Raw genomic sequence first — 18,102 nt, 5'->3', positions numbered from 1 at the left:
TGAGGACAGGCTGAGAGTTGGGGCTTTGCAGCCTGGAGAAGAGGAGACCTTGGAGTGGCCTTTCAGTATCTGAAGAGTGCTACAGGAAGGCTGGGGAGGGACTACTGACAAGGTCTGGTAATTAGAGGCTGAGGAGGAATGGGTTTGAACTGGCAGAGGGAAGGTTGAACTTGGATGTTAGGAAGAAGTTCTTTGCAGTGAGGGTGGTGAGACACTGGCACAGGTTGCCCAGGGAGGTTGTGGATGACAGAAGCACCAAGATCCCATTCTGTACTTCTGTCATCCACAACCTCCCTGGAGGTGTTCAAGGCCAGGTTGAATGAGTCCTTGGGCAGCCTGTTCTAGTGGGAGGTGTCCCTGCCTATGGCAGGGGGTTGGAACTGGCTGAGCTTTGAGCTCCCTTCCAACCTAAACCATTCCATGATTCTATGACTTCAGAAATTGCACCTCTGAGAAGCCACCTTGCTCTCTTGACCCCAGTTTCACAGAACTAGAAGCATGAATGCAGAATATTAATTCCCCCTCCCTCCAAGAGAGAACTTCCCCCTGCAAGAAGGGAGCAGGGAGGTAATTGCTGGGATTAATTCATTGCTGGGCTGATGTTTATCTGATTGCTGTTCCATAAGTCATATCCTCAAGGTTTTAAATCACAGGCACACAGCCATGAAGTTGCAATTAGAAACACTGATCCTGCCATTAAAACACAATTTTCTTCTTTAAAAGATGACATGCCAGCTCTGTGCCCATGATTCACTTGCTGGACCTTGTTCTCCTGACATGTCAAGCTATTTCTTTTCAGCTGCCATTCTCTGCACACATAAAATCCTATTATCCCTGTAGTGAAATCTGTATAATCCTGTTACCTCCTAGGAGATGCAGGGATACACCCAACAGGGGAAAAAAAGTGACCCTGAACTTGAAAGGAGTGAAAAATCCTTTCTAGTTGAGGGTCATTTTATTTTGTGGGTGCTATGTTGTAACCTGATTTATCCTTTCTGGAAGGTGAACATTGCAACCCAGCAGGAATCAACAGCTTGGGCTTGCTGCTTGGAACAGTAGAAAAGCTTTGGATGCTCACAAAGAGCAAACCTCCCAAATCAAGTAATGCCATTTCACCTGCAGGAACAACTTCATCCTTATACAGATCTACAGCTCAGCAGAGCAAGGAGTTGGTGGTAACAGAGCTTTACCTGGGACCAGCAAGGCAATAGAATCATGGAATGGTTTAGGTTGGAAGGGAACTCAAAGCTCAGCCAGTTCCAACCCCCTGCCATAAGCAGGGACACCTCCCACTGGAACAGGCTGTCCAAGGCCTCATCCAACCTGGCCTTGAACACCTCCCTGGGCAACCTGTGCCAGTGTCTCACCACCCTCACTGCAAACAACTTCTTCCTAACATCCAGGTTCAACCTCCCCTCTCAATCAGCTCAAACCCATTCCTCCTCATCCTGTCGTTACCAGACCTTGTCAGTAGTCCCTCCCCAGCCTTCCTGTAGCCCCCTTCAGATACTTCAGATACCAAGGTCTGCTCAAAGCCTTCTCTTCTCCAGGCTGCAGAGCCCCAACTCTCTCAGCCTGTCCTCACAGCAGAGCTGCTGCAACCCTCCCAGCATCTCGGTGGCCACCTCTGGACTGGCTCCAACACTTCCATGTCCTTCTTGTGCTGGGAGCTCCAGAAGTGCCCCCAGGACTGCAGGTGGGGTCCTCACCCCAGAGCCCCAGGTCCTTTTCCTCAGGAAATGGCTCTCAGCCATTCCCCACCCAGCCTGGAGTTGTGCTTGGGATTGCACCCACATGGGTGCAGGACCTTACACTTGGCCTTGTTGAATGTCACAAGGTTGGCCTGGGCACACCTTTGTGGCCTGCCCAGCTCCCTCTGGATGGATCCCTGCCCTCTAGGAAGCTGACTGTGACACACAACTTGGTGCCATCTGCACACTTGCTGAGGGTGCACTGATTCCTCTGTCCATAGCACTGACAATGGTGCCAGCACTGAGAGATGCCACTTGGCACTGGTGTCCAGGTGGACATTGTGCCCTTGATCCCCACTCTCTGCATGCCACCATCCAGCCAGTTCCTTATCCAGCAGTGCTCCACCCATCCAGTCTGTGTTTTTCCAGTGTGGTGACCAGGATATCCTGTGGGACAGAGTCAAATGCCTTGCTAGGCATAATAAGAATTGTTGTGGGGCTTTAAGGGCATCCTATAATTTCAGTTCCAATCAAGCTGGGGTTGGATAAAAGCTTTCAGTGAAGTCATAAAGAATAAAGTACAAACAGAGGGAAAGGGAGATTGAAACACAGCAGCCATCAATGCTGCAGGCTGTGTAGAAAACACAGGCACATCCTGATTCACACAGAAATATTTGGCATGATTTAGCAGGTCAGTAAAGCTATGAAAATAGGAACACCATGAGTGAAGGAGGCTCTGGAACAGTCAGAAGGGCCAGGTCTGGAAGAGTGGGCAGCGATTGTAAGAGATGCTCTTGGCAAGCATGTGTGTTTACCTGGCTGCTGGCTGCCTGCATGATGAAACAGAGGTGGCTGAGAGCTGAAATGTGCTCTGAGGCTGCCTGCCTCTGCCATTGCCTGGCAGTTGTGCTCTGCTTCTGTGTCGGCCACTGCTGCCTAAGCACCTTGGAGCTCAAGTGGAAATGGCAACACGATGAATACTGTCTTTCTTGCAGATGCTTGTCCTCTGTGATCCAGATGGGATTTGTGTTTCTAGGGCTGTGAAGCCATAGAGAAAGACCTTTTGCATTTTAACCACCTTTGAACAGGGCAGTTTAGGGAACCTCTTTTACCCAGAGCAGGGCAAAAGCAAATAGACTTGAAATTTTCCCTATGTTTTCCAGCATTTAGTTTGGTTTAAGCTCTTCTCTTGCCCCTGAACACTCAAAAGTTACCCAGAATTTCTTCTCTGACTCTTTTCCCCTCCTTTCTGAGTTATGTAGCTTCTTTCTAGTCAGACTTTCTCTCTGCAGTATGCTCTTCTTCACAGGATCACAGAATTAACCAGGTTGGAAAAGCCCTCTAAGGTCATCGAGCCCAGCCTATCACCTAACCTTTCAAGCTAATTAAACCATGGCACTAAGTGCCTCATCCAGCCTCATTCTGTGCTTTCTCCCTGCAGTATGCTCTTCTTGTGTGCTGTCTCCCTGCTTTATTCTCTCCTTGTGTGCTGTCTCCCTGCTTTATTCTCTCCTTGTGTGCTTTCTCTCTGCTTTATTCTCTCTTTGTGTGTGTTCTCTCTGCTTTGTGCTCTCCTTGTGTGCTTTCTCTCTGCTTTGTGCTCTCCTTGTGTGCTTTCTCTCTGCTTTGTGCTCTCCTTGTGTGCTTTCTCTCTGCTTTGTGCTCTCCTTGTGTGCTTTCTCTCTGCTTTGTGCTCTCCTTGTGTGCTTTCTCTCTGCAGTATCCTCTCCACGTGTGTTAGCAGAGCTGAAGGTTTGTGAGCAGGTCAATGCAAGCTGGCTCAGAGGGCAAGGAATCACTGCCCCTGGCTTGGCTCTCTTTTGCTGAACCCCAAAACCTGACTGGCATCTGTGTCTTTCAAGAGCACTCTGTGCTCAACGATGAGTTCCTGCCATTGCTGTTCTTTTTGCTGCTCATCCTGTGCTGTGCTGTGGGATAACTACATGTCAAGCATCAGGAAATCAGTGCCTAGAAATCAGTGTGACCAGGCAGACTCCCCAGAGGTGACAGCCAGCCAAGCCCTCCCCTCCCTGCAGCCACCAGCGTGGGTTACAGCAGCCAGTTGGCTTCTGCATGGTCAGGAATGTTATGGAAAGCTGCTTTTGGGAAGTTCCCATGGAGAGCACTGCCTGCCATGCACTGGGGGGGCTGCTGGGGAAGCCAACCACCTTCTGCTGTGGGCTACTGTAGGCAGCCAGCAGCCCTGTGGGCAAGCCTCATCAGAGGCTGTTTTAATCAGCAGTGATACCAAGCACAAGGTTATTGATGTCTGCAGTGCCTTTCCTTTTAGGTGAGCGAGAATAAAACCTAACTCTAGCCAGGAGACCAATTTTCACCTTGCAGATTGCTTCTAAGGAGCCAAGAGAGAGGAGTTATATGGCAAAGGAGGCAAAGAAATTAAGCTAGTAACTGGGCTGAAATAAAGCACCTGGCATGGGGTAAGAAGCTAAAAATCACCTGTCATAGTCACAGAGCTGCCTGCAACACTGTACGAGTAGGAGGATGCTGGGGATATTATCTTTTCATTCTCTGCTATCTGTTCCTGTTCCCAGCCCTCCTTTCTTGGCCACAGGTTGCCAGCTGAGGTGTCTGCAGTGGGCGAGAGCACACCCATGGAGTGCTGTGAGGTTTCTTACCCTCCCTGCCTTGTGTGCAGCAGACCCCCACCTGACACTGGTTAAAACCAAACACCCAGGCCACAGTAGGTGGCTGTTTGGGGGACTTCTAAGGCTTTTCTTTGGAAAAGATGAGGCTATTCTGTTTTCTCCTCCAGCTACAGCTAGTTAGCTCTCTGGGTAATGGAGGTGCCAGAGAGAATGACATCTCCCAGTGATTTCAGGAGCTGCACTTGTATGAACCTGCCTCTTCATGAATTTTCATGCCACCAGCACTGCCTTGCAGGCTGTGTGCATGGCTAACCAGCTCTCAGCAATTCTCCTTCGGGGGAGCTCCCAGAACTGTTCTATCATCATTCCCTGCCTGGTTTCAGCCCCATTCTCTCTCCCACAAGTGTCTTTGCTTGGGTGCAGGCACCACTTGTGTTGGCAGCGCTGCCTTGAGGAGCTCTCTGCTGAGCTGCCTTGTCATAGCATCACAGAATGGTTTGAGTTAGAAGGGCTTTTAAAGGTCACTTAGTCCAAACCCTCTGTAGTGAGCAAAGTCATCTTCAACCAGGTCAGGTTGCTCAGAGCCCCAACAAACCTGCCCTGCAATCTTTCTGAGGATGAAACATTTCCAGCCATTTGCTGGGTGCTGAATGGCTGAGAGCAGCCCTGAGGAAAAGGACCTGGAGGTCTGGGGTGATGAAAAGCTCAACAGGAGCTAAAAGTGTGAGTGCAGCCCAGACAGCAACCCTGTGCTGGGCTGCAGCAAGAGCAGTGTGGGCAGCAGGGCAAGGGAGGGGATTCTGTCCCTTGGCTCTGCTCTCCTCAGAGCCCACCTGCAGTCCTGGGTGCACTTCTGGAGCCCCCAGCACAAGCAGGACATGGAAGTGTTGGAGCCAGTCCAGAGGAGGCCACCAAGATGCTGGGAGGGCTATCAGCTCTGCTGTGAGGACAGGCTGAGAGAGTTGGGGCTTTGCAGCCTGGAGAAGAGAAGGCTTTGAGGAGACCTTGGAGTGGCCTTGCAGTATCTGAAGGGGACTACAGAAATGCTGGAGAGGGACTGTTGACAGGATGAGGAGGAATGGGTTTGAGCTGATTGAGAGGGGAGGTTGAACCTGGCTGTTAGGAAGAAGTTGTTTGCAGTGAGGGTGGTGAGACACTGGCACAGGTTGGCCAGGGAGGTTGTGGATGATAGAAGCACAGAATGTGATCAAAGATCCCATTCTGTACTTCTGTCATCCACAACCTCCCTGGATGTGTTCAAGGTCAGGTTGGATGAGGCCTTGAGTGACCTGTTCTAGTGGGAGGTGTCCCTGCCTATGGTGGAGGAGTTGGAACTGGCTGATCCTTGAGATGCCTTCCAGCCCCGACTGATTCCATGACTCTACAAAGCACCACCACCTCTCTGGGCAAACCTGTGCCAGTGTCTCACCACCCTCAGTGTAAAACTGCCTTGCTTCTGCCTGGTGGAGGACATGTTTCACCCAGGCTGAAGAAAGCCACCTGAGCCAGCATCCCCAAAAGCCCCCAGGCTGCAGGCTCTGCGAGGAAGCCAAATCTTCAGTGTCAAAGATTCGAATGTGATTACTGCTGCACACCAAACATCTTCTCTTTGCTCCTGCACCCCCCAGGAGCTCTGAGGCAGCTCTCACAGCAGCAGCATCCAGCTCCCACACCACTTTCTGCACTTTATTTATCTGTTTTCCTCCTCCTTGCAAACCCTACAGAGTTGTTTGTTTAAACTGCTTAGAAGACGCTGCAGCAGCTATGGCTTCTTTTGAGTTGTTTTCCTGCTGCCAGGACATCACAAATGCTACTTTGCCTTTGGAGTCTTTAGCATGTGGCTTGCCTAAAGCCAGAGAAGGGCTCTAGGCAGGGTTGGAAATTGAGGTTTTCCTATTCCCTGCTGCTCTAGTGAGGTCAGAGATCCACATGCCTTCCCCTAAGGTATATCAGCATTCAGCTTAATGAACCGACTCCTGCTGGATTTGGAGGGGTAGAAAGGCAGTTTCATCCTGCTGAGTGACTTTTAAAACTCTCTCTTTTCTAGAAAAGCTCCAAGGCTTCTGTTATGTCCTTGCTGAACTGTATGGGCCATACATAGCTGAACTGTGAGTACTGCTGTGTCCTCTCAGTGTGTTCTTGATGAGCCCTTGGGTTTCGTCCTCAAAGCCACATTGTCCTTGTTATTAAAGGAGAGATGTTGGAGCATGATCCTGGGCTGGGTTTTGGCACAGGTGCTCCTCAGTGACTCAACACTGGCAACCATAGCTCATTTGAATCTCAGATCAGGCCCACCTGATGGAATTAGCCTCATGAAATTCAGCTGGTTTGGCTGAGGGAGGAATCTGAATAACCTGTGTGTGTGCAAGGCAGCTTCTGCAGCCACACTGCACCTGCTTGGTTCTGGCTTTCCCTTCTACCTTTAATCAAGCTTCTAATTGTCAGCCCCTGTGTGCTCTCAGCCCAGCCCTCAAGACATGCTCTTGAGGCAGCCTGCTAAGTAATGTGATTAAAAAAAACCCCAAATGTAGGTAATTTTGTGCCTCTCTAAAAGGTTTTTGTTTAACTAACAGAGCTTTGGCTGGACCTTCTTCCTCCTCAGGGTGGTTTTTGGTTTTGAAACTAGCCAAGGGACTATTGAGTGCTTACAGGACTAAGTAGTGCTATAATCAAACAGTTAAATTCATTCCTCATCAGCCCAGGGATGTGTCTCCCCCCCAAAAAAAGACTGAAGCAATCTTAGCACTCTTTCTTGGTGGTTAAAAGTTAAGGGATCTTGGAAGGATTCCCACTTGTTTCCTTGTGTTAAGGGCTGATCACTCCCTATGTGCCAAATTGCATCTGCCTTCACTTTAACCTTTAAGTCATAGAATCATATTATCAATCAGGTTGGAAGAGACCTCCTAGATCAACTGATTAAAAAGCAGAACAGCAGGTGGTGGAGTCGTCGTCCCTGGGGCAGTTCAAGGCAAGGTTGGATGTGGCACTTGGTGCCATGGTCTAGCCTTGGGCACTGTGGTAAAGGGTTGGACTTGATGATCTGTGAGGTCTCTTCCAACCTTGGTGATACTGTGATACTGTGATAATGTGTTCAGCTGCTGCTCATGAAGCTCAGAGCTGTTCCTCAGACCCATTTTAAAATGCTGAACAGGTTGCTGGGGTAGAAGATCTTTAGGACCCAGCACAGTCCTGAGCAGTGAGCCAGCTGAACTTAATTGTTGGAGATTTAGCTTCCCAGGAGAAGAGCTTCTCCTCTCCAGCAGCCAGAAGAGCACAACAGGCTGTTGTTCTCACACCATCTCTTCCAGCATAGACAGGAAAATGAATGCTGATGTGGTCTGCCATTCCCTGAAGCTGTGCAAACAGGATCCAGGACAGCCTCTTTGTCATCTCTACCCTCCTCCAAAGGTGAGTTAGCTTGCCATTTTTGTGGTGGTGGTGGTGGTCAGAGCTAAGGGTTGGGGAAAGTGTTCTAAGCTGGAGCTGAGCAGTCCAGAGGCTTCCAGTGCACATGCACTGCCTGGGAAATGAGCTTCAGCATTTGGAGCACACTTTCAGAGGACCTCTGCTGGAACAGAGGTTAACATAACACATTTTGGCTGTGTGGGGCAGAACCACAGAGTCACAGAACTTTAGAGGTAGGAAGGGACCTCCAGAGATAAAATCCACCCTCCCTGCCAGGCAGGATCCTCTAGGGTCCCCTTCCCAGTCGTGTCACTCTCCTCTGGACCTGCTCCAGCACCTCAATACCCTTCCTGCAGTGAAGGGTCCAGAGCTGCACACAGTGCTCCAGGTGAGACCTCACCAGGGCCACTCTGTTCCTTGTTTCTGTCCAGTCATCAGCCAGCCCCAGTCCCACTGTGAGTGATGATGAGTGTTGGGCAGTATCAAAAAGTGATTCACTTAGGCTCTCATTCTTGGGAATCTCTTTTCCTGTACCTGAATGGCTAAAGACACATTTTATTTGCTAAGGTGTATTAAAGAGAGCCTCATCCCTCAGTGAAAGCCATCAGAGTCTTTTTCTGAGCTTCACTGAGCTGTGGCTCATCTCATAGATGGATTTAGTTCTGCCAGTAGTTCTCCAAGACCTGGAGTAACACTTACTTTCCTTCCAAGAATTCCTTTTGTAGCAGGTGTGTGTCCCATTTGACTGCTGTGCTCCTTGATATGTCAGTATAGAGATATCTGAGTGTGCAACCAAGCAGGAGTGAAAGAAGATTCCACTCCTGGCAGAGCTATTTTTTGGGGGGGGGGCTGTGCAGGCTGGAGCAGAGGAGGCTCCCAGGTGACCTTCTTGTGGCCTTCCAGGATCTGAAGGGGACTACAAAAAAGCTGGGGAGGGACTTTTGAGTCTGTGAGGGAGTGACAGGACTGGGGGGAATGGAGCAACGCTGCAGGTGGGGAGAGTCAGCCTGGATGTGAGGAGGAAGTTGTTGAGCATGAGAGTGGTGAGAGGCTGGAATGGGTTGCCCAGGGAGGTGGTTGAGGCCCCATGGCTGGAGGTGTTTGAGGCCAGGCTGGCTGAGGCTGTGGGCAGCCTGCTCTAGGGTAGGGTGTTCCTGGGCATGGCAGGGGGGTTGAAACTGGCTGTTCCTTGTGGTCCCTCTCAACCCTGACTGATTCTATGATTCTAAGATGTGTGCAAGCAGCAGAGAGAGCCCACACTGACTTGACTTAAGATCTCACCCAAACTTCATCAAATGGGTTCCTTCAGGAGTCCTGTGTGAGTGACTCAACAAAACCTTTCCATTCCAAGGGGTAGTTCCATCCCTTTCTGTCTGTTACATCCCTTTCTGGCCAGGTATATTAGTTTATCATCAGGAATAGAGAACCCTACCCACAAAACCATTTTTCTACCCTGCCTGTGCCCTCTTTTTTTTGGCTTGCCTGCTGTCCTGAGACAGCATGAGGAGGCTGCAGAGGATGGGAGGAGAAGAGCAGTGCCTTAGAGTTCATGCTCAAGTGGTTGATAAATTGCTCACAGTAACTCTGTGACAAGTCAGACCCAGTAAAGATGGATTATGGATGGAAAAGAAATGACACAGAGCCAGAGACACAGACACATAAAATGCACTTTACCTTACATTGGCTTCTTGGGTTGGTAATTTGATTGATCACTTCAGTTATATGAGCCTGCAAATGTTGGCTCAGTCCCCTGCCAAGTGTTTGAACAAGACTTTAATACTAATGACTGTTTTGTTCAACTGGATTGATTTTCAGGTACTTTTATTCATTTGGGCTTCTGGATGCCCATTTTCCCAGGATTAGCAGCATCTTTGCACTGGGGGAGGGAGTGAAAGGAATCCAAACTTACCCTCTTAAGGCAGTATCATGCTCAGGTTCTGATTGCCTTTAAGGTGGCAGATGCAGTCAGCTGCTTTGCTCTGTTTCTGTGATGCTGGTCCCCAGGAATTTGGGGAGGAGCTATTAAGTGAAATATTCATCATAAAAAGAAGTGAAAGTCATGGACCAGCAGGATCTCTTTCCAAGTGAAGCTGAGACTGGGTAGGCTTAGATTGGACATTAGGAAGAAGTGTTTCACAGAGAGAGTGGTCAGGGAGTGGAATGAGCTGCCCACGGAGGTGGTGGAGTCACCCACCCTGGGTGTGTTTAAGGCTGGTTTGGATGTGGTGCTTGGGGCTATGGTTTAAGGTGAATCTTGTAGATGAGGATTCTAGGTTGGACTTGGTGATCCTGAGGGGCTTTGCCAACCTGAATGTGTTTAAAGGTGGTTTGGATGTGCTGCTTGGGGCTATGGTTTAAGGTGAATCTTGTAGAGGAGGATTCTAGGTTGGATTTGGTGATCCTGAGGGTCATTTCCAAGCTGCATGCTTCTGTGATCTGTGAAGTATCCTTTCTGCCTGAAAGGAGGTTGTGAAGAGGTTGTTGCTGGTCTCTTCTCACAGGTAATTAGTGATAGAACAAGAGGGAATGGCCTCAAGCTGCCACTGGGGAGGTTTAGACTGAACGAGGCACTTAGTGCCATGGTCTGGTTGATTGGCCAGGGCTGGGTGCTAGGTTGGACTGGCTGAGCTTGGAGCTCTCTTCCAACCTGGTCGATTCTATGATATTAGGAAACATCTGGGTTGGACCTGGTGATCCTGAGGGGCTTTGCCAACTGGAATGTTTCTGTGATTCTGTGTGGAGGGAGGAAGAGTCTCTGCTTTGGAGGCCTTGCAAACTACTTGCAGAATGGAGGCATGGCCAACTGTGTAACCAGTGTGTGTTAGATCACTTTCTTCCCTGGTCTCTGACAAATTAGCCCAAATTAATTTCTTCTTTCAATTAGCATTCTGTAATTATTCTAGCAGATCCTGCTCTAATTAAGAATAAAAAGCTCATTGCTCTGTTGGCACAGCTTGCAATGCTCTCAGCTTGGAGCTGGAGGAGGAGAGCATCCAACCTGGGTGAGGGCAGCTCTGCTGCAGGAGCTTCCTGGGGGTGCTCGGGCAAAGTGAGCTGTCCCTTTGCAGCAGCAGAGCTCTGAGAGTGGTAAGGGAGAGCAGAAGGGACACTCAGTTCCTGAATCACCAGCATGGCTGTGTGAGCATATGTGACTCTAATGTATGCTCCTAGTTGCCACTGTTGGCACTTGGTTTGCAGATAGGTGGAACCTACTGGAATACGAGTTGGTTCTGCTGCAGTCAGAACTGAGCCCAAGATGCAGTCAGAGATGAGCTTCATGAGAGGATTAGGAAGCAGCCAGGAGAAGAGGAGTCTCAGGGCAGACCTCATTGCTGGCTACAACTACCTGAAGGGAGGCTGTAGCCAGGTGGGGTTGGGCTTTTCTCCCAGGCACTCAGCAATAGAACAAGGGGACAGTCTCCAGTCTAGGCTGGATGTTAGGAGGAAGTTGTTGGCAGAGAGTGATTGGCATTGGAATGGGCTGCCCAGGGAGGTGGTGGAGTTGCTGTGCCTGGAGGTGTTGAAGCCAAGCCTGTCTGAGGCACTTAGTGCCATGGTCTGGTTGCTTGGCCAGGGCTGGGTGCTAGGTTGGACTGGCTGAGCTTGGAGCTCTCTTCCAACCTGCTTGATTCTTTGGTTCTAAGAATGTGACCAGCAGGTTGAGGGAGGTTCTCCTTCCTCTCTGCCTTGTCCTCTGAGGCCACATCTGGAGTACAGTGTCCAGTTCTGGGCTTCCACAGTTAAAGACAGGGAACTACTGGAGAGTGTCCATCAGAGGGCTGTAAAGATGCTGAAGGGGCTGGAACATCTCTCTTACAAGGAGAAGCCTTGTAAGGCAGCTGGGGCTGTTTATCTTGGAAAAGAGAACACTGAGAAGGACTCTCTGTACTGCTTAGAAGTACCTAAAGGGCAAGGATGGGGTCGATCACTTTTCAGTGGTGCCCAGTGGCAGGACAGAGATCAAGAGGCACAAACTAGAACACAGGAATTTCCACCTGAACATAAGGAGAAACTTCCTCGTTCTGAGGGTGACAGAGCACTGGAGCAGCCTGCCCAGACAGGCTGTGAAGTCTCTTTCTCTTTGGAGAAATCCAAACCCTGCTTTCTTGCAGTACTGTTGTAGCTGCCTGCAGGGTCTATTTTTTCATGCTTCTGGGAGCAAGAAAGGTCTCTCCTCCCCTGTTCAGCAGAAAGGGAGTGATAAATCCTATCTCCCTGGAAGATTTCCATCTCTCATGCTCAATTTTAATCCATTTTCTTCACCTGTCTCTCAAGATATTTTACTGCAGGAATTACAGCAGCTGGTAAGGCACAGCATAACTAAGGCTAAGGCAAGGTGCATGGTTGATTTGGGGGACAGCAGTTGCCCCAGGGGGAGAAACCAGGCAAGAATGTCTTGGCTCTTTGTGACATCTCCAGGTTTTCCTTTGACTATAGACACAATGAATTAAGCAAGCATTAAGCACACTAATAAATGTGACCCATATATTAAACCCCAGTAACTCAAAACTCATGTTCCTTGCTGCTTATGCTCATTTTCCTCTGTCCCTTTATATTGCCTGCTGTAATTTTTTTGACCCTTGCATCTCATAGTTAATTAGTCTGCTTTGATCATTACCTAATTCAATTAAAATTACATGCTAAGGGGTTTGTTGTTGTTTTTTCTTTCCTCAGTAAGAATATGTTGGCAGTGGTTGTTTAAATGCAAATCTATGCTGCTTTGATATTCCAAACTGGCATGCCTGCTGTTCAGCAAGGTGCCATCACTCAAGCAGTGTTTTCCTCTCCTCTAAGTGCCTTAATACTGCCACTTGTAGAAGCATACTTCTTTTCCCCACGCTGAGCTTCTCTAGCTCCAGCCAGATCACAGAGTCACAGCATCAGCCAGGTTGGAAGAGACCTCCAAGGTCATCCAGTCACAAATACACTGAGCATCCTTCTTAGATGAGCTTCTTCCCACAAAGGGTGCACAGAGACACTGCTTGCTGTGGAAAATGTCCATCACAAGGTGAGAGGCCTCTGACAGCTATAGCTCAGGCATCTCCAAAAACAAAAATAAGCCCAAACCAACAAAACCTCTACCTCACCTTGCATAGCACCTGGGGAAGTCACAGCTAGCTTGATTTTGGACTCATGGACAAGTTCCAAACCCTACTCCTACAGGTATCTAGCTGAGGTGGAGCAAGACAGAGAAAATGATGTTGGGATCTGCTTGCTTGTGCTTGCAGGAGCAGCTGAGCATGTTGTCTGCTCTGCCACTGCTCAGGCTAAGCCTCAAACAGCCAGGATGCAACTACAGAAAAAGAATTAAACAGCTCTAAGAGGAGAATGAGTCAACTTTGTCTTGGCTTGCTGCTGGTCAGTAGGTTTTGACCTTGCCAGACTCTTTTCAGTAAGGGCTGAGCTGAACGTCCACATTTAGGTCATGGAATCATAGAATCAAGCAGGTTGGAAGAGAGCTCCAAGCTCAGCCAGTCCAACCTAGCACCCAGCCCTAGCCAACCAACCAGACCATGGCACTAAGTGCCCCAGCCAGGCTTGGCTTCAACACCTCCAGGTACAGAGACTCCACCACCTCCCTGGGCAGCCCATTCCGATGCCAATCACTCTCTCTGCCAACAACTTCCTCCTAACATCCAGCCTAGACCTGCCCTGGCACAGCTTGAGACTCTGTCCCCTTGTTCTGTTGCTGCTTGCCTGGCAGCAGAGCCCAACCCCACCTGGCTACAGCCTCCCTTCAGAGAGTTGTAGACAGCAATGAGCTCTGCCCTGAGCTTCCTCTGCTGCAGGCTGCACCCCCCCAGTCTGGCCTCTGCAGCTCATGCAGTGCAGTTAGGGCATGAATCTCATCTCTTCAACTAGTCTGGATTCTTTTTTTTCCTTTGGGAAATAAATGATGCCCTAAAGCAAAAAAAAAAACACAAACCACCAAGCCAACATTAAAACATTTAAAAGAAATGAATTCCTGCAACTGCAGTTTCACAGGGAGCAATTGGATAATTGATTGTTAACCCAATAAAGAGTAACTAATGTTGAGCCTGTGGCCTCATACATCATAGCTGTGCTTTTAGTGATGTGGTAAGACAGAAAAGGTAGGAAAGGGGGAGAAAATAAACCACTGTGAAGCTGGGCTGCCTGGGGTTTTCTTATGTGTTCTCCTTTGTCTCCTAGGTGGGGCTGACTGCTGCAATAAGGAAAGCAAAATGGATTATGAAGAAGTCCAAGAATCTGGTAAGAAATCAGTGACAGCAGAATGGTTTACTCTGTGCTTGGCTTTTTGTCAGGATTAAAGTCCTTGTTTCTTTTGTCTGAGGATAGGAGAGCCCTGCAGAGGGACCTGGCCAGGCTGGATGGGTGGGCAGAGGCCAGTGGGATGAGACTGAACAAGGCCAAGGGCAGGGTTCTACACTTTGGCCACAGCAACCCCAGGCAGTACTACAGGCTGGGGACAGAGTGGCTGAGAGCAGCCAGGCAGAGAGGGACCTGGGGGTGCTGGGAGAGAGGAGCTGCAGGTGAGGCAGCAGTGCCCAGGTGGGCAGCAGAGCCAATGGCATCCTGGGCTGGCTCAGGAGCAGTGTGGGCAGCAGGACAAGGGAGGTTCTTGTGCCCCTGTGCTCAGCACTGCTCAGGCCACAGCTTGAGTGCTGTGTCCAGTTCTGGGCTCCTGAATTGCAGAGAGATGCTGAGGTGCTGGAAGGTGTCCACAGGAGGGCGCCAAAGCTGGGGAGGGGCCTGGAGCAGAGCCCTGTGAGGAGAGGCTGAGGGAGCTGGGGGTGTGCAGCCTGCAGCAGAGGAGGCTCAGGGCAGAGCTCATTGCTGTCTGCAACTACCTGAAGGGAGGCTGTAGCCAGGTGGGGTTGGGATCTTCTCTCAAACAACCAGCAACAGAACAGGGGACAGAGTCTGAAGCTGTGCCAGGGCAGGTCTAGGCTGGATGTTAGGAGGAAGTTGTTGTCAGAGAGAGTGATTGGCACTGGAATGGGCTGCCCAGGGAGGTGGTGGAGTGGCTGTGCCTGGAGGTGTTGAAGCCAAGCCTGGCTGGGGCACTTAGTGCCATGGTCTGGTTGCTTGGCCAGGGCTGGGTGCTAGGTTGGGCTGGCTGAGCTTGGAGCTCTTTTCCAACCTGCTTAATTCTATGATCACTGCACTGAATGCTGCCTCACTCCTGTGCAGCAGAGGATCTGCTCAATGATGTGAGCTGGGAGGAAGGAGAGAAAGAGATCATGGCGAGGAAGTGTGAAATACACAGAATCATAGAATGATTCAGGTTAGAAGGGAACTCAAAGCTCAGCCAGTTCCAACCCCCTGCCACTGGAACAGTTCGCTGAAGACCTCATCCAGCCTGGTCCTGACTACCTCTTTGGTCACATTCTATGTTTCTGCCATCCACAACCTCCCTGGGCAACCTGTGCCAGTGTCTCACTACCCTCACTGCAAAGAACTTCTTCCTAACATCCAATTTCAATGGGTCCAAACCCATTCCTCCTTGTCCTGTCATTACCAGACCTTGTCAATATTCCCTCCCCAGCTCTCCTGTAGTCCCCTTCAGATACTGGAAGGCTACTCCAAGGTCTCCTCATAGCCTTCTCTTCTCCAGGCTGCAGGGCCCCTATTCTCTCAGCCTGCCCTCATAACAGAGGTGCTGCAGCCCTCTGAGCATCTCCATGGCCCAAATTATGGGAAGAGCTGTTAAAAAACCTGATGAGAAATGCAGAGTGCTTCCAGAGTAGGTTAAGTATCTACATCCATCCAAGACATAAATCTGTGTCTGAATTTCATGCATCAAATGAGATTGCAATCTGTGAGCTCCACTCTGAGAACAGCCCAGCTCACATTTGATGGGGCAGCCAGCCTTAAACCAAGAGACAAGCAGATAGAGATTTTGGCTAGAATCACTGAATGTTAGGGGTTGGAAGTGATCTTCAGAGATCATCAAGTCCAACCCCTCCTGCCATAGCAGGGTCACCCAGGGCAGGCCACACAGGAACATGTCTGGGTTGGCTTTGAAAGTCTCCAGAGAAGGAGACTCCACATCCTCTCTGGGCAGGAATTTCCCCCACAGTCTCATCCTGTGCTTTTTGATTCAGAGAACCTTCCTTCCAACTCCTTGAAGTGCTTATTTTTCTTCCTCCTTGTTTCATGCTTCTTCTTGGTCATGCCCTATGGGGAGAGGCTGAGGGACCTGGAGCTCTTTGGTCTGATGCATGATAGAATCAATCAGGTTGAACAGACCTCCAAGCTCATCCAGTCTAACCTAGCACTCAGCCTTAGCCACTCAACTAGACCATGGCACTAAGTGCCTCAAAGAGAAGACTTAGAAGAGATCTAATCAATATTCATAAATATTTGAGGGCTGGAGGACAAACTCTTCTCAGTTTCACCCTGTATTAGGACAAGGGGCAATGAGTATAAAACTGCAGCACAGGCAGTTCCACCTCAGCATGAGCAAGAACTTCTTTAGTGTAAGGGTCCCAGAGCCCTGCACAGGCTGCCTAGAGAGGGTGTGGAGTTTGCTTCTCTGGAGCCTTTCCAGCCCTGTCTGGATGTGTTCCTCTGTGACCTGAGCTAGATTCTCTGAGGTTGGACTGGAAGCTCTCCAGAGGTCCCTTCCAACCCCTAACCTCCTGTGATCCTGGCATCCCTGAACCTGACTGCAAATTCTGCATCTTTCTTTTTCTTTAGAGAAGCTACTTTTGCCTAAATCTGGGATTTGGGATCTTTCCACCCTCTCCAGTTTTTCCCATTCCTAAGAGATCTCCACAGGGCTTCCTTTATTCTGCTGGGTTCGCTTACATGAGTCAGCTCAGCCAGAGCTTGCTCCCAGTTGCCTCCAGGCACTTAATGCAGAGCAAATGCTGTTGCTGTTAGTGAAATTACTGATATTGCTTCTTCCTGAATCCTTGCTGCAATGCTACTCACCCAAGTGAAAATTGAGGTGCCTAATTAGCCTTTGGGCAAGTGCCAAATTACCAAGCCAGGGAAATAAACAGTGAGCTGGAGAGATGGGTCTGGGCTCCTGCAGAACAGCAACCAGCAGGCTCTCATTCATTTTCCCTTCCTGTTCAGTGCTGTGCTGCTGAGGGCCTGAGATTTCCACTCCAATTACATCGAAGTTTTAATCCCCTGGGCAAGTCTCCACATTAATACCTGCAGAGAGATGCTCTGAGGTGGTCCTTTCTGTTAGCCAGAGCCTGGGATGAAGTGTGGAGGATGAAAAAGGATCAGCCTGCAGCCACTGCCTCACTCCCTTATGTTCTTCTACCCCTGGCACATCAGGCTGCATCCCTCTTGTTGCTGGTCTTGTCTGGATGTTGTGAGCCATGAACACCACATCCTTTCAGGCTCTTCTGGGTGGAGATGATCTCAAAGATCTTTTCCAACCTGGTTGATTCTGTGTTAATTAGAAAGTGGTAGGTGATAGGATGGACTAGATGATCTCAAAGGTCTTCTCCAACCTGGTTAATTCTGTGTTAATTAGAAAGGGGTAGGTGATAGGTTGGACCAGATGATCTCAAAGGTCTTATCCAACCTGGTTAATTCTGTGATTCTGTGTTAATTAGAAAGGGGTAGGTGATAGGTTGGGCTCAATGGTCTCAAAGGTCTTTTCTAACCTGGTTAATTCTGTGATTCTGTGTTAATTAGAAAGGGATAGGTGATAGGTTGGACTAAATGATCTCAAAGGTCTTTTCTAACCTGGTTAATTCTGTGACTCTGTGTTGATTAGAAGGTGGTAGGTGATAGGTTGGACTAGATGATCTCAAAGGTCTTTTCCAACCTGGTTAATTCTGTGAGTGGCATGGTTGGCATCAGTCTTTGGATGCAGTTGGTCCACTTCCAGTTTGCCTCTCTCAGATCCTCAAAGCTGCTCTGGCGTAGAACCATAGAATCATTTTGGATGGAGGAGCCCTTTAAGGTCATCAAGACTGACAACTCAACCAGCACCACAACGTTTAAATATCTCCAGGGATGGTGACTCCACCAGGACCTGGGTGTCTGGGTTGATGAAAAGCTCAACAGGAGCCTGCAGGGTGAGTGCAGCCCAGACAGCAACCCTGTGCTGGGCTGCAGCAAGAGCAGTGTGGGCAGCAGGGCAAGGGAGGGGATTCTGCCTGTTGGCTCTGCTCTCCTCAGACCCCACCTGCAGTCCTGGGGGCAGTTCTGGAGCCCCCAACACAAGCAGGACATGGAAGTGTTGGAGCCAGTCCAGAGGAGGCCACCAAGATGCTGGGAGGGCTGCAGCAGCTCTGCTGTGAGGACAGGCTGAGAGAGTTGGGGCTGTGCAGCCTGGAGAAGAGAAGGCTTTGAGGAGACCTTGGAGTGGCCTTGCAGTATCTGAAGGGGGCTACAGGAGGGCTGGGGAGAGACTATGTACAAAGTCTTGTAATGACAGGACAAAGGCT

General features: G+C 49.6%; 1 protein-coding gene across 5 annotated transcripts in view; it reads left to right on the top strand.

Moving 5' to 3' along the window:
* AOAH (acyloxyacyl hydrolase) overlaps positions 1 to 18,102 on the top strand; it is a 97,811-nt gene that overhangs the window by 31,776 nt on the left and 47,933 nt on the right. For all 5 annotated transcript variants that reach the window (XM_064169729.1, XM_064169731.1, XM_064169728.1 and 2 more), the window contains 3 exons: positions 6,345 to 6,405; positions 7,606 to 7,705; positions 13,874 to 13,933. In XM_064169729.1, coding sequence (XP_064025799.1) covers positions 6,345 to 6,405; positions 7,606 to 7,705; positions 13,874 to 13,933 — 221 coding nt within the window. The remainder of the gene's footprint in view (positions 1 to 6,344; positions 6,406 to 7,605; positions 7,706 to 13,873; positions 13,934 to 18,102) is intronic.

This window comes from Pogoniulus pusillus, chromosome 32 (assembly GCF_015220805.1).
Source record: "Pogoniulus pusillus isolate bPogPus1 chromosome 32, bPogPus1.pri, whole genome shotgun sequence".
In the NCBI taxonomy this organism is placed as follows: Eukaryota; Metazoa; Chordata; class Aves; order Piciformes; family Lybiidae; genus Pogoniulus; species Pogoniulus pusillus.
Note: the sequence above shows the minus strand (reverse complement) of the source record. Positions and strands in the feature narration are given on the sequence as shown.